The 16,362-nt window shown below is 40.3% G+C and overlaps 1 protein-coding gene across 3 annotated transcripts in view; it reads left to right on the top strand.

Moving 5' to 3' along the window:
* The first annotated feature begins 3,549 nt into the window (after positions 1–3,549).
* The window catches only part of TGFBR2 (transforming growth factor beta receptor 2), an 87,297-nt gene continuing 74,484 nt past the window's right edge, over positions 3,550–16,362 (top strand). Inside the window, exon 1 of one of the 3 annotated variants that reach the window (XM_054552442.2) lies at positions 3,550–3,651. Coding sequence is in view for 2 of the 3 variants with exons in the window: in XM_003776298.5 (XP_003776346.1) it covers positions 3,942–4,035 (94 nt within the window). In the remaining variant the exon portion in view is untranslated. Of the gene's footprint in view, positions 4,036–16,362 lie in introns of all 3 variants that reach the window. The other 2 variants (XM_003776298.5, XM_002813978.6) reach the window with 2 other exon arrangements.

Genomic DNA, 16,362 nt, shown 5'->3' with positions numbered 1-16,362 from the left:
CTCACACATTAACTACAGTCTCAGTGCTTATTGGTTTGCTTCACGATAAAAGGAAAATTGGTCAAGAGATAAGAGCTGAGAATGAGGCTGGTTAATTTATAAGGAGAGGAATCTCCCTGTTAACTGCTGTAGCTGACAGTAACCTCAACAGCTGCATGTCACAAAGCTCAGGGAAGTAGGAAGTTCTTCTCTCATCACAACTGAGAAATGCAAGGTTTAAATAAACCACAATTTGATTCAGTTCAATTGTGTGTGTTTGTGTGTGCGTGCAGAGTTTAAAAAACTGGTAAAATAGATTGTCAGCTTTTAAAATTTCTGTTCAAGTTGATATTTATTGTTTTTCAACTCATTAAGGGCTTAAAAATTACCTTCCTTGTTTTTTAAACCCTGAGTCGGGCTATTATTTTTTTGTTCCCATTTGCAAATGGCCCAGTTTTTTACATGTATATATTAACTGCCTATGTGAATACACAAAATATTATACTAAGCCAAATATACAACTATGTGTGAAAATGTTGTCTTGATTAAGGGTATCAGACATCCCTTTCAATAAGAATTTCAAAAGGAAGGGCATCATGACAATTTTTTTTTCTTTTTTTTAATTTATTTTTTGTTTTTGAGATAGGGTCTCATTCTGTCTTCTAGGCTGAAGTGCAGTGGCACAATCACGGCTCACTGCAGCCTTGGTCTCCTGGGCTCAAGTGTTCCTCCCACCTCAGCCTCCTGAGTAGTTGGCACTATAGATACATGCCAACATGCCTGGCTTTTTTTTTTTTTTTTTTTTAGTAAAGATGAAGTCTCACTATGTTGCTTAGGCTGGTCTCGAACTCCTGGGCTCAAGTAATCCTCCCATCTAGGCCTCCCAAAGTGCTGGGATTACAGGTGTGGACCACTGCACTCAGCCTGATGAATTTTTAAAATTATCAAATTGCAATATGCATGAGTTTACATATGTATTATTTTTATTATGATGATTTTCAAAAGGCTAGCTTGCACTTCGCAATGCTGAATTCTGATTCTTCTCAATTTCACAGGAGACTGGAGATTAAATCAGAAATGTTAAGGGCAAACAAAATTAAAATCAACATTAATGATGTATGATGACAAAGACCACCAGTTAAACATTCCACCATAGATTTAAATATCTAGCCTCCAACAATGTAAAACATCTGTCTCTGTGATAATTAAGGAAAACAAAGCCTTTGGAATCTATTGGACATTTATTTGCCACATTGTGTTTTCAGGAGAAAGAAAGTACATATATGCTGTCTGGAGGAACTTGGGCAAATGTAGGAAAAAAAAAAAAGAAGAAAGAAACCCACATACTTCTCCATTCTTAAGAAAAGGAAGTAGTGGTGACATCATTCTCGGCTAAAATGTAGTCTGTTTATATCTCAAATATTCGGTAACAATGTTTTCTCCAGAGTTATGAAGCAACTAGAAAAATCAAGTACAATTTTCTTCTAAATCTTTATTGCCTGATTGATTCATTCATCCAACGAATATTTATTAAACATCGCTTATGTGTTTGATGCTTAGGGACACAATAGTAAGTGGAGGGAAAGATACATAATACCTGCCCTCAAGAAATTTGGAGTTGAGTGGAGGATAGAAATATAAATTAAAGAATGACACAAATAATTATAAAGTTACAGCTGTTAAAAGAAAAGCATGTGGTGCCAAGAGAACCTATAATACAAGATCTACTCATGGAGGTGAGGGAAAGCTTGCCCATCAAAGAAGTTATGATTCAATCCACGAAGACCAGGAGTTGGCTGGGTGAAGAAAAAAAGATCAGAGGAAGGAAGTCCATACTGGGGAAGGCTCTATGCATAAAGGGTAGGAGGATTACAGAGGCACATTCACGAAATTCGGAGAAGGCTTTCAGCAAGCAAGGAGAAGCCAAATGAAAGTTTACGGGAGAGGTGGAGGCTTGAAGACACGTTCAAGGATCTGGTTTTTATCTTCTCTTTATCTCAAGAGCAGTGGGAAGCCATTAAATGATTTTAATCAGAGGGTTGGTATAACCAGTTTTGTATTTTGAAAAGCTGAATTCAGCTCTCGTTTGAGAAACTGAGTGAAAGAGCCCAGAATGGCCGTGGCTGAGGGTGACTGGTGGGAGACTCCTGCACAAGCCATGGCAGTGGCATGGGCTGGTGGCAGAAGAGGGAATAGGGAGAAGATTTGGAACTCAATCTTCCTCCATTGACAAAGTCACTCCAGCTTTGGCAAGGCAATTAATTGGTGGGAAAGAAGATGCCTAGCCCTCCTGATTTCACTGCATTTTCTCCATCTTAAACATGAGTACTGGGAAGTGGCAAAACATCCAGAGGCAGCTTGGGTGCTAGGTGGAGCATGAGTTAAAATTCCAGGATGAAGCAAATGAACTCTTAGAATGACAGGAAAGATTTGGGAGTTGGGTTTGGGGGAGGGCTATTTATCTTTATTCCCTGGAGACACTGGCACAAACCCTTGCCTCTGCAATCTTCCTCTCGGGTAAAGGAATTCATTAAATGAATTGCTGGAAGATCTACTGACCAGAGGGCTGTACAGAATCATATCTTTGAGAGTGGGAAGTAGGTTGATCACATAGTTTATTATGCAATCAGGACACATCTGAAAGAGAAAGGAGGTTCTCTTAATATTTAAACTACAAAACATGTACACCAGGAATGTCTTGGGCAAATCTGGTTGCCCTAGCAAGAAAGGAAATTTGAAAGTTTATACTGTTCTGCTCCCATGTTACCCCGTTTGCACGTGAGAGGCTAAGTATTCTCTTTCTTCACCTGCATTAAGGGAATAAAAGCACAAGCATTCAGGTGACTCCCAAGCCACTTTTAATTTTAGAGTTTCTGCTATACTCTATACATTCTGAAAATTACATTTCCCACCATTATCACTTTGTGATAGGTGATCATTTACAATTACTCACTGACTCAGTCCCGGGAAGAGGCGGTGCAAAATGGGAGGCTCTATCCAGGTACTCATTAGAAATGCAGAATCCCAGCCTGCCTCCTAGACCTACTGAATTAGACTCTGCATTTTTTAATAAGATTCCCAGTTGATCAATATGTACATTAAAACTTGAGAAAAACCTCTAGACTTCGACCTAAAGAAAAACATTTTACAACTTGACAGTGTATGCACATACATACATGCATACAGACACAACTGAAGCACAAATTTAATGAAGTAAAATTTACCGTTACTATTTTATTTGGGAAAGAAATGTGCTCGCGACTCAATAGATTTGAGTATTCACTCCTGGATCTCAACTTGTAATTTGAAAACGCATCTCTAAAGCACCTAGCAGCAATCTGAAGAAAGCTGAGGGGAGGCGGCAGATGTTGTGATCTACCAGGGAAAACGTGGACGTTTTCTGTTGTTACTTTGTGAACTGCGTGCACTTAGTCATTCTTGAGTAAATACTTGGAGCGAGGAACTCCTGAGTGGTGTGGGTGGGCGGTGAGGGGCAGCTGAAAGTCGGCCAAAGCGCTCGGAGGGGCTGGTCTAGGAAACATGATTGGCAGCTACGAGAGAGCTAGGGGCTGGACGTCGAGGAGAGGGAGAAGGCTCTCGGGCGGAGAGAGGTCCTGCCCAGCTGTTGGCGAGGAGTTTCCTGTTTCCCCCACAGCGCTGAGTTGAAGTTGAGTGAGTCACTCGCGCGCACGGAGCGACGACACCCCCGCGCGTGCACCCGCTCGGGACAGGAGCCGGACTCCTGTGCAGCTTCCCTCGGCCGCCGGGGGCCTCCCCGCGCCTCGCCGGCCTCCAGGCCCCCTCCTGGCTGGCGAGCGGGCGCCACATCTGGCCCGCACATCTGCGCGGCCGGCCCGGCGCGGGGTCCGGAGAGGGCGCGGCGCGGAGGCGCAGCCAGGGGTCTGGGAAGGCGCCGTCCGCTGCGCTCGGGGCTCGGTCTATGACGAGCAGCGGGGTCTGCCATGGGTCGGGGGCTGCTCAGGGGCCTGTGGCCGCTGCACATCGTCCTGTGGACGCGTATCGCCAGCACGATCCCACCGCACGTTCAGAAGTCGGGTGAGTGGTCCCCAGCCCGGGCTCGGCAGGGCGCCGGGGGTCTTCCTGGGGTCCCCGCCTCTCCGCTGCGCTTGACAGTCGGGCCCGGCAACCCGGCGCCCGGGCGGAAACGAGGAAAGTTTCCCCCGCGGCACTCACGCAGCCCGACTCCCGTAGCTTCAGGGATGTGTGAGTTTTTCTTGAAAAAGAGAAGGAAAGTTCAGTTGCAAGGGGCGCGGGGCACGTTTGGTCTCCTTTGTGCGAGCAGGAAAGGCGTTGTGTTGGCCGCGTTCGAGGCGAGCCCCCACCCCCGGAAAGGGAAGTTTGAGAAGTTGGTTATCTGAAGGCGGCCGGGGAGCAGCGGCCCCGGAGCGGCAGCCTGAGCTGCCAAAGCAGCCAGCGCACCTGGGCCACTCCGCCCGTGGCGATGCCGCGTGCCCACCCAGCTCTTTCTGAGCCACCCGTTCAAAAGGCCAGCTCCTCAGTCCTTAACTCCTGGACACGGCCACGCTTTCCCTCAGGCCGGCTTCTTGGCCCGGAGTTTTTGGATGCAAGTTTCAAGAAAATAATCGATTTCCAAAAGAAAGTTAGCTGGCTCCACTGACGCCTTGGCATGGATAGGTAGGGAGTGGAGATGCTCAGGTGAAACCGAGAATCCCTTACTGAATGCCTACTAGGTGCTAGAGGCTGTAGATTTTGCCTGGAACAAGACAGTCCTGTCTTCAGAGAGTTGATGATTCTATGCAATTATCGTTTGTTGGAAACCCAAGGGTTAAAATCCTAACTAGGCTACCCACCTGATCGCTGTCTCTGAAAGTTTTTAAGGAAAAAATAAAAAAATATATATATATATATATATATGCATGCAGGAATGGGGATTCTTAACTATTTGTTATGGAAAGTGTAAAACCCCTGAGACTTCAAAAGTTAGATTTTTTTTTTTTTTTTTTTTTTTTTTTTTTTTTTTTTGAGACAGAGTCTCGCTCTGTCACCAGGATGGAGTGCAGTGGCGCGATCTCGGCTCACCGCAACTTTGCCTCTGGGTTCAAGCGATTCTCCTGCCTTAGCCTCCCGAGTAGCTGGGATTACAGGTGCGTGCCACCACGCCCAGCTAATTTTTGTATTTTTAGTAGAGACGGGGTTTCACCATATTGGCCAGGATGGTCTCGATCTCTTGACCTTGTGATCCGCCCACCTTGGCCTCCCAAAGTGCTGGGATTACAGGCGTGAGCCACCGTGCCCAGCCAAAAGTTAGACTTTTTGCAGCTATGATCCAAATAACAGTATCTGCAGCTGTGGTCTGGGTAACTGAGTATTTGGGCAAGTCATAGAGCTTTTTCTGGGCCTTAGTTTCCTCAACTGTAAAATGGCGAGGTTGAATCTGGGTAATTTTACATCATCTTCATGTTTAACATCTTACGTGTCGTGCCCCTCCCCTCCTTTCCCCTAGCTCTTCTGGTGACTTGGAGATGACCCATGTAGACTTTGGATGAAATGTAGAGGAGTTGACAGTCCACATCACCCGGAGGCACTCATTTTATTTATCCAGGGACATGGGCAGATTTACCTTTAGGTTTGTCTAGAAAAAATGAGCATCATGGTCAGTTGTAAATTTTAGAGTATTTGAAGTGGATTGGGAACTTTTTAAAAATTATGGCGTACATTGAAGGTGGCATGGAGATGGAAGTTTTTAATCAAATTAGGAAGAGGCACTATTGCAAACAAAAAGTCTTAACACACATTTGAGTCCTATGGTTTTAATAAAATCTTAGTGTTTCGTTCTTGGCGTTTTTCCTGCATTGCAGTACCAGAGTGTTCAATTGTCTCTCATTTTCCTCCAGACTCTTAAAACCTAACTTATATTTTGCTAATAAATATTTAAAATGGCACCCTTAATTTTCTGTGGATGTTAAAAATCATTAAAACTTTTGTTCCAGATTATAAAAGAAGGAAATTAGCAGGCCCTGATGTTGTTAGTTAGGTTCTGTTTACAAGGATAAGATTTATGATTTGCAAATTCCAGACCCAATAGTTCACGAGTCACTTTCATTTCATCAATATACACACTTTTAAACAGTTAGCTTAAAAGCGTGGTGGCTTTTTATTTGGGTATTTAGACAGTTTTACAAGGCCCACAGATTTCATATTTTTATAGAACTGAAGTTTCAAAATGGTTGAATTAATGAATCATTTTGAATTTGTATTCATTTGATTCAAATTAAATTTTCAAAGTTGGCCAAAGGTTGAAGACAGATATATTGAAGACGAGAAACCTAATTCTACCTACATTTTAATTTTTCATGTAAGTAAATAGTTTCAGAATTTCTCTAACGTAATTGGTAAACTGAAAACATTTTTTCAAAATATCTTAATGCAAGATAATATATCAGGTAATGAGATTGTTTAATAAACAACAAGCTCCTTTTACGTCACCTAAAAAGGCCCAAAAATCTGTCTTCTGTTTAGTAGCTTCTGTACTTCTGTTTAGTAGTATGCAAAGGATTTAAATATAAGAACAAATTTCACTAAGAAATAGAAAGTTTTTTTTTCTTTGTTTTTGACTTAGTAGATTCACTCTTCCTAAATGATGAAAATTAAGAAATGACTCTTTTGGGGAAAACTGTAAAGTGTACAATAACTCTTCAGGTCTGAAAAATATGCTTTTCAGGTTCCTAAAAGTAGATTCTTATTGAGGACAAAGAATTTGTAAAAGTGTCATAGTGATACAGGTTCTTCAAATCACTTTAATAACCTGCTTATTTTGTCAGGGTAAGAGACTAGACATCATTAGGCCCCAAATCTGATCTTCGGTCTACTTGCGCCTTTTTTTCCCCCTCATAAAAACACATTTTCACCTTTAGGCCACTCAACATCTTACTTTTAATGAGTTATGATTTATACAAAATACTAATCACATTTTGAACTCATTGCCTTATTTTCAATGTAGCATTCCCTAATGATGACTGTTGTCTGTGTAGTCAACGTAACTACTACATGTTTTCTACTCAGTTATGAACATGACTTTTTGATTTTTTCAGTAAGGTTAGTTTTTAACTCTGGATCAATAAGGCACCTCATCGATATCATTGCAAAAACTGGGCATTTTTTTCTTCTACCTTTTCAACCATATTTATTGAGTATCTCTTGCGAGGCAGGATGCTCAGACCTGGGATACCATCTCAGATGAATAAGACAGACCTGGTCTTTGCCATTGAATTTAACAGCTGGGAGCATGTTATAAGTAAAGAAAAGGATATATGTTTTAACTCTTTATATTTGAAAGCATTATGGAATACTGGTGTTTTATTTTCTACATCTCATTTTCAAAAGCCTCATTTTATTTTGTTGTTGTATGCACTAGGAGGATGTGCATGTTGAATGTTTCCTTCTAGGTCCCATTGAATGTATTTTTGAATCAATTTGTTCTCACTTTCCTATCCCTGCCTTGTCACAGAGCCCCAGTTGGGCAGCCTTTAATTGCATTCTCCATTCCATAGCCAGCATGATGGACCCAATGCGTTTATTTAGTGTTCTCTTTGAGGGTAGGCTGGTGGTAGAAGAGTGTAGGGTATAAACTTTGGAATCAGGCCGTCCTGGGTTCCAAACCCACTTCCCATTTACTGGCTGTGTAGCCTGTTGTAGTTACTTTACCTACTAGTCATCCCTGGTCTCATTTGTAAAATGAGGATTATGGAGTTATGGTGAGGATTAAATAAAATATTGTTTTAAAGTATTTAACATGGTGCCTGCAACATAGTAAATACTCAATAAATATCAGCTTCTGTTATTACTATTAACTCCTTAATTGGGCTTACCAGGGGCCTCTGACCTGGTTCCCATTTGACTCTGCTGCTTCACATCCCACCACAGCCCACATTTTCCCAGTCTATTTGTGTCACTACACATACACACAATGTGAGCAATTTAGGCAGCTGTTCCTTTGTTCAAGATGTCTGGAACTCCTGCTACCTGGCTAATTTTCACTCATCTTTTAAGACATGGTTCAAGTGTCATCTTCCTGAGGAAACCTGCTTTGAATGCCCCAGTTTGAGGTAAATGTCTCCTATGAGATACAGACCTCTCACTTAGCTGGTAACGATACCAAGCCAAAGTCATATCTTTACATAACTCTCTTGCCCATTAGACCTTTAATCCTCTCAATCTTATTCAGTTTTCTATCTCCGGGGTCTCTGGCAGTGCCTGACACATCATTTAGCACCCAGGAAGTGCTGAGCTGAGCCTCCACTTCATCCTACTGTATGTAGTGCAAGTGAGGTAGAGCATTTAACTAAGCAGCCACTGTTTATTAGGTGTTTGGTCCGAATAGTAAAATCTTTACTTTCAGTTAAAATAGTTTTAGTTCTGATCACAATAAGTAATTTGACTGTTTTTGAAGTATGGAATTGGTTCTTGTATTCTCATGAAATATGGAAAAAGATGTTTCAACTTCTGACAAACATGATGGAAAGCTGCTAGAAGTTTTCATGCAATTCCTTTAGCCGTAAATTTTGAATCAGTGTAGGGCCTTGAGAGCCACTGCAAAACTTTAAATAAAGTCACCAGAGGAATTATCCAGTAGATACTGATTCCTCTTTTTTTTTTTTTTCATAGAAGGCTGTCGGAAAGCGAATTTTATTACGAATGAAGTGCTAAAATCTAAATTTAGTTTTTAAGTTTCTTTTTTCATCGGGTTTTATGTTTTGATTTATAAGGGTGAAGCAGCGTTGGTTGAAGGGAAGTGTGGTCTTGTAGCCACCACTGCCTACTCTAGAGTAGAGTGGATATTATTTAGGTCTGTTGCAAACCACCAAAGCAGTTTTAAATAGGGTGCAGGGGAAACATACTTCCCGGCTACAGCATGGCATTATTTGGCCAAGTTCCACATAAAAGCATAACTCTGTTACCTTGTTAGCTTCTACTCTCCAGGTCCTTATGTACAACTTCAGCAGATCTAAGTTATGATTTTCAGTAGAACAGATATGCATTCGCAGCAAGAATGCTCACCACTGATTTTGCACTCTCTGCTTTCCTGATAATATTTTGCTCCACAGGTACTTGTTGCTTGTGACTGAGGCAAGATAATGACTCATGCTTCTTTGCTTGGCATGCCAAAAGGGTTTGGAATGCTGGACAGGCAAATTGTCTCATCTCAGGGAGAAGGAAGAGAAAGAGAATTAACATTTGAGAACCTACCCTGAGACAGCCACTTGACATTATGTATCTAATTTAATCCTAGGAGGAAATCTCCAAGATAAGTTTTATTATCTTTATTTTACGGATGGAAAGATGGATCCTGCTCAGGGTCTCTCTGGAGTTTTGCCTGGGTGCATGTATGTGTGTGTGGCCCAAGCTTCTTGTGCTTGCATGCTGCTAGGTTCTTTCGTGTGGTCTGTGTGTGTGTATGCGTGTGTTGGGAGGGAGACTGAAGAGGGGTGAATGGATATCAGATTTGAGAGAGGGGAAGCTTACCATCTAATGTAATCAGTTCAGTGCTCCTGATTTAATTGATTTGCTTTGCTTGCATTATCTGCCTCCTTCCTGACTACATTTGTACCACAGAAAATCAAGATAAGGCAGAGTTTCTTTGCATAAGGAAACTCTACAGCCCACAGTTTGACAATGGTGTCTTAGTGGTAGGACTCATGGTGGGTGACCTGTGGTTTGGCCACTTATAGCAGTTGGACATACCCCATTTGCAAAGATGTGTATTATAAACCCCAAATTTCAAGTGTGTAGGACAATCATTTGTGTACAATCAATTGTGTACAACTGCTGATGAGGGCGAGAAGAGCCGACTTTATCCAACATAACAAAGAAGAAGGGGACAGTTTGACTTTTGAAGGGGACAATTTGAAAACTTATAGGAGGTTAAGATTCTCTTCCTCACCCATTACATCAGGATTACTTCTGCCTTTTACTTGCCACAGTCAGCTTTTTAGGTCTTAGCACCCAACAAGTAGCAACTATCCTCTTGGGTGTAGTCAATTTAGTCTACTTATGGCCTCCTGCTTAGACTCTTAAGGGTTCCCTAGCATCTGTGTTTTGTTTATAGGTTTGAAGCTATCATTATTAGATGAGATTTAGCTTCAGGGCCCGTACCTATGACTGGGGAGATTCTATCTGGGAAAGGTCAAGACATACAGCTCTTTTTTTTTTTTTTTCCTCTTTTCTGAGGGAATATTTTCCTCCAATTTTTTTCAGCTCTATAACTAAAATATAGGCCTAGTATATGAACACAACTGGCCTCTGTCCTGGGCCTTAGATGGTAATCTGCTGTCATTCTTCTCTGGTCAGAGCCATGCCTATGGGGTGAGGTGACTTTTGGGCCTTACAGTCTTACTCTCTTTTCATTTTTAGACTGTGATTTGGTTATGTGGGAACCCACATTCACTGCCCAGAAGGCCCTGAACTGGTATCTGCAGTTTGCATGGATCCTTGAAGCCATCTTCCTGAAGGCTGTCATTGCTACTGGTTGTGCAATCTCTGCACGAGGGTTGTTTAAGGGATAGCTGTGTGTGTGTGTGTGTGTGTGTGAGAGAGAGAGAGAGAGAGAGGGAGAAAGAGAGAGAGAGACAGAGAGCGACCTTGGGTGTCCACATATCACAAGGCCCCTCGATGTAGGATGGAGCAGGCAGGGGGGAGGAAGGCAAATTGATTACCAGGGCTCAGGATGATGTCTCTCTTTAAACTACCCATTTCTGAGGAAGGACTATGAACATTGTAGGAGTTCTAAAGTTGTACCTGGTCTTCCAAGACATTGAAAAGATATATTTGTCAGTCTAGGTAGAAGGATAAAACCTACTTTATTGAGCAGTTTGCTAGCTTGATTGGTAACTTTAAATGTTTTGACTTATGGTACATGGGCCTCTATTTGCTCACTTGCCTTGGGCCTTCCCATGTTGGGGGTGGATCTGCAGCAGCAACATTCCTTTGCAGAGATGTTGGGTAGAAATTAGTTTTGGTTAATTGTATCATTTTTTCCCTGGAATAGACAGCATTGAACATTAAAGAAAAAGATGAGTTACTTTGTAGACATAGTGCTCTATTTCCTTTGGGAAATGTAGTTTTTCTTAGTTTGCATTGTTCTGAAGTGAACTTTAGCTCTATACTTTTTTTTCTTTTTTTTTTTTTTTTTTTTTAGATTTCCTAGTGCCCTAGTTGCATTTCTTCTGTGTTTTGAGAGACCACCAGGAGGGCAAGGCGTAGTTTATCTGAATGTTTTTTCCTCCTATTGTAAATATTTTGTTTGAACCAAAAAAAGGCTTGGTTCTTCTCAAGCCTCTTTAAAGAAAACAAGGAAAAAGGCTTCCTCGTGCTTTAGAAGATATAAGATTGTCAAAACTTCATTTTAGAGAACTAGAGATTTGGTTGAACTAACATGAATGCCTTTGAAAGAAGATATGGGTTGGGTGCATATTTTCAGTATATGCTGCAGCAGCTCTTTATTAAAGTATAAATCATTACAAAGTCTTCATTTCCTATGGGGCAATAACACTGCTGCTTTGTGGATGACTACCTGTCATGCCCAAATCCTGCAAACTTTTCTACATAGGGAAATGGAATTGGGCTTATGCCCCCTGTAGCTTTTCTCAAGAGATTTCATGGACTAATTTCCCAATAATAATAGTAGCTACCACTTATTGAGGTCTTGCTACTGCCTGGATCATGCTGAATACTTCAAGTGTATTAACCCTCAAAACAACTTTAGAAGGTAGGTTATATTATGCTTATTATAAATCCTCCAGAGTTAATAAATTTGCCTAAGTCCACCTAGTTAGAAAATGATTAGGCTGGGGTTGGAACCAAGATGGTCTGGTTTGGGGATCTAGACTCCTAATTGTTATACTGTACTGAGACTAGTCTGCCTTAATTGACATAAACTACTTGTCCATTATAGCATGGGTGTTGGAAGACTAGAGGTTAAGAGAAATAATAATATCCAACATTTTTCTAGTGTTTTAGCATTCTTCATGTATTATCCCATTGAATTTCCTTAGTGTAATAAAATAACACTTGGTTTATACACCAGGTAGTCAAACATCATGCCTGTCTTGTGACCTCAATGGGAAAATGAAGTATATACCTCAAGTGATACAGTCTTGGCTGAATCATGGAACAATTATGCCATCAGGAAGTTTAGGTATTCTGAGTAAAACAGGCACTTTATTTGAAAGGACTGGGAGACTTCACAGATGCATCAAATATGTTGAGGATATAAATGCCAGGCTCAGGTGGATTTACTGTGAAGTGCTTGAACTTAACCTTCAAGGCTACCTATACCCTGGTATAGGTCCATCTCCCGGCTCTAGGAGAGGCCCTGGCAATGTGGTTAACAAGTGTCATCAAGTCAAACACTACGAAATCTTGCAGTGCCCTGAATCTTACAGCTCACATATAAAAGAAACCTGATAAAAGTTTTCCAAATTTGGAGTCAATCCAAAAAATTTATATGACATTACCTGTAATGAATTATGAAGCTGAAAGGAACTTTTCCAAATTATTCAAGAATAAATTACAAATTCTGATCTACAGTTCTAAAGGGAAGACTGAATCATTTTTCTATTCTCTCAATAGAGAATATTGCAAAATGTTATTGGAAGAGATGATCAAAGAGTATGCAACCAAAAAATATAGGAAAAGTATTTCAGAGGTATGGCAATCAGTTAATAAAATATTTGTTTTTTAAACACTTCATATTAGTAGTATTTATACCTTTTAAAAATTTGTTGTTTGTATGATACTATTTAAAATTTTTTTTTTCCAGAGATGAGATATCATTCTGTCACTCAGTCTGGAAAGTAGTTGCATGATCATAACTCATTGCAGCCTTGGATTCCTAGGTTCAAGCAGTCCTCTAGAGTAGCTCGGACTAAAGGCATGCACCACCATGACCAGCCAGTTTTTTTTTTTTTTTTTTTTTAATTTTTGTAGAGATGGTGTCTTACTATGTACCCAGTCTGGTTTTGAACTCTGGGGCTCAGAGGAACCTGTCCACCTCTGCCTCCCAAAGTGTTAGGATTACAGGTGTAAGCCACTGCACCCGGCCTGTATACCGTTTTAATTCTAAATAAATATTCACTTTATTGTTCATTTTGTATTCACTTTATTCTTCATTTTGTATTCTTCTTCTTAAAGAGTGCCCCTGAAATTTACAAGCTTCAGATTCCAAAGACCTGAGTCTTTGACTAATGGTAGGATTTGTTTGTTGCTTTAGAAAATAAATGTTAAATAATGCCTATTCCTCCCTCCCCCCATTGCAAACAGAGACTGAAATCTGCATTGTTATTTCACAAAACCAAAATATTTTTCCTCCAGGTTTGGCTAAACCCTTCATCATTTTCCTACTTTAGAGCCCCATGCCAAGTAGAAAAGAAGTTGCAAAGATGTAATTATCACAAACCTTCATCTTGGATGAAAGATAACCTAGCTCTGACCCTTAGTTTGAGATTAGAAAGACTCTACCTAGGAGACAGCTGGTAAAGACTAAGGTATGTTGTACCAGGAATCAAGGTGTCTGGGTGACCAGGCTGTCTTTCTTCCCATTGGGGCTCATTTTCCTTCTATACAGTGACAAGAATTGGACTAAATAAGATTTCCAGTATTTTCTCTTCCGAAACATTTCATTCTTTGTTATCCCTCTACTATTTTGTTAGTAGAATAAATCACTGAAGTTGAGTTAGAAAATCTTTAGCTAATCAAAATAGAAAACTAACAAAAGTCATGACAGGTCAGAACTGAGAAATACCACAAACTTCCACTGGTGTTCATTGGAGATGACTACTATTAAAAAAAGAAAAGAAAAAAAACCATAGCTATTTTGAAAATTTCCTACTACAGGTGTCTGAGCATACATCCTGACTAAATAGCGTGTTTACTTCAGCTAGAGCTCACTCCTTCTTGCTAAATAAAAGGCTTACTTGGTTTTGGTGGTAATCTTATTTCTTTTTGGTTAATTATGGTATTTTAATTCTCCCCTTCCTCTGAATTGGTTAAAATGTCTGTGAAAATTTTTCCTAAGGTAGAAAATTATGAAATGCTTTGCTATGCCTAGGAGAAGTAAAGCCTAAAGGAACTTTCATATTTTTTTGGGGGGAAAAAAGGAAACTTGTCTAGATATAATTAGTGTTCTGTTGCCTTTCAAATATTTCTCTACCACTTTTCTTAAAATATTCTCAGAAAAGACAGAATTTGCAACAGATTGGCAGTTTTCAGACTGCTGTTTTAGGCAGGGGAGTAGCTGCTGCAACCTATAATTGCATTTCTGTAGAGTTTGCAGACACTTGTTAGCATGGACTAGGAATCTCTCAACTTTTGCTGTGAGTGACTACCTTGTTACTACATATCAGATTTGCGTCTCATTGTCTAAAGCTCATAGTATTGGGGAAGAACAAAAGACAATATGATATAATTTGTCCTTCAAGTATGTAAAAAGGAAAAAAATCTAATAATAACATTTTATATTCATTATTTTGGGATCCCTTAAGTTATATCATTATAAAATAATCTAACAATCTCAATCCCCCCGGGCACTCTTACTTTTATTTTTATAATTTATATTGTTAGAATACATTTCTATTCTCTTAGGCCTTTGTTCATTCCACTTTCTCACTTCTTTAGGAGCCTCATTCCTTCCTGAATATTACATTTTATGAGTTATTAAATGCATCAAGGCCCAAAGCTTGAGCTCCAGCATTCTGACCCCGAAAATGATGGTTTCCTATCATCTTCTGATAACAGCAACTGAAGATGTTCTAATACCTTGCCGCTCACAGGAGGTCTGGCATCACTGAGAATTTATTGGAAATGAGGATTGTGGGTCCTCTCCCCAGACCTACTGCAACAGAATGTACACTTTCACAAGGTCCCCAGGTGATTCCTGTACACATAGCAGTTTGAAAAACACTGCTGTAATAGCATTAAAGCATGTTCCAAAGAGTAGCCAAATGATCTGCAGTGGTTTTAGTGGATCACATCAGGCTTGTTTCTGTCAATAAAGAAGAGGAGAATTCAGGGAAGAGTTGACTTAGTTTTATGAGAGTCTTTTGACTCTTCCTAAGCCGTTTTAACTAAAGCTAGCAGAAGACAGAAGGCACTGGTAGCAAGTCAACTAAATGAGTCAGTTTTTAACCAGTCTGTTTCCCCAGTCATCCTTCATGAGTCTTTTATCCACTGTTTGTCCATCCCTTGATCATGGTGAACTGTAGAACCCAAGGACCCATTTCTTTTTTCTTTCTTTTTTTTTTTGAGATGGAGTCTTGCTCTGTTGCCCAGGCTGGTGTACAGTGGCGCAATCTCGGCTCACTGCAACCTCTGCCTCCTGGGTTCAAGCGATTCTCCTGCTTCAGCCTCCTGAGTAGCTGGGATTACAGGTGTGTGCCAACACACTTGGCTAATTTTTTTGTTGTTGTTGTATTTTTAGTAGAGACGCGGTTTCACCATGTTGGTCAGGCTGGTCTCAAACTCCTGACCTCGTGATCTGCCTGCCTCGGCCTCCCAGAGTGCTGGGATTACAGGCATGAGCCATCGCATCCGGCCCCAAGGACCCATTTCTATACTGAACTCACTGCATTAATCATGTTTACCTCATTAGGCATTTACTCACAGATTGCCTTGACATATGTAGGCCTTAATTCATTCTGGAGCTATTATACCTCAGCATTTCTTAAAATAGGTAGCACTCTGCTCTATACAAAGTAGGTACCCAATAAATTAATGATTCAATGACAGGTTTTCAGGAAGTGGTTTTACTCTTCAACATTTTTTAATCCTCTTTTGTCTTGAGGAACTTATTTGTCTGATGCTCAGTGAAGACCCAATAAATTTTTCTTGAATTGCTCAACATTTGTTTTAGACTGTTCTGAGAGTGCCACTGTAGGCTTTTTCATTGATTTGCTCCTTTATTTTAATATCATGAGGCAGCTTTTTGTGACTTAGTTACTTTTGTCTTCCAGAATTATGGGTCCCTGTCAGTTATTAATGCTCTTAATTAACAGTAGCCACAATAACCAGTCCTTACAAGCAGTTTCTGATGTTTCCAAATAAATTTATTTTCTGACTTTTTTCTCTTTGCCTTTGACATCTGAACTATACTTGGCAAGAAAAAAAAACAAAAACTTTCCATTGCAACTCATATCTCATGGTGCTTCCTGTTGCATCAAATCTTAAGTTATTCATCAGAAAAGTTACGCAAAACGTATAACCATTTGGTTTTATTTTTGCCCTTGAATTATGCTACCATAACACAAACCTGAACTCTTATTTTTGTCATCTGTAAAAATCACCTAATTGGTCTCTGCTTATGGATTACCCTTTGTTCTTTCTCTGTCAATAACACAGGCATTGCCATCA

Source organism: Pongo abelii, chromosome 2 (assembly GCF_028885655.2).
Source record: "Pongo abelii isolate AG06213 chromosome 2, NHGRI_mPonAbe1-v2.0_pri, whole genome shotgun sequence".
Lineage (NCBI taxonomy): Eukaryota > Metazoa > Chordata > Mammalia > Primates > Hominidae > Pongo > Pongo abelii.
The sequence above is the reverse complement of the archived record's forward strand: the minus strand, read 5'-3'. Positions and strand labels throughout refer to the sequence as shown.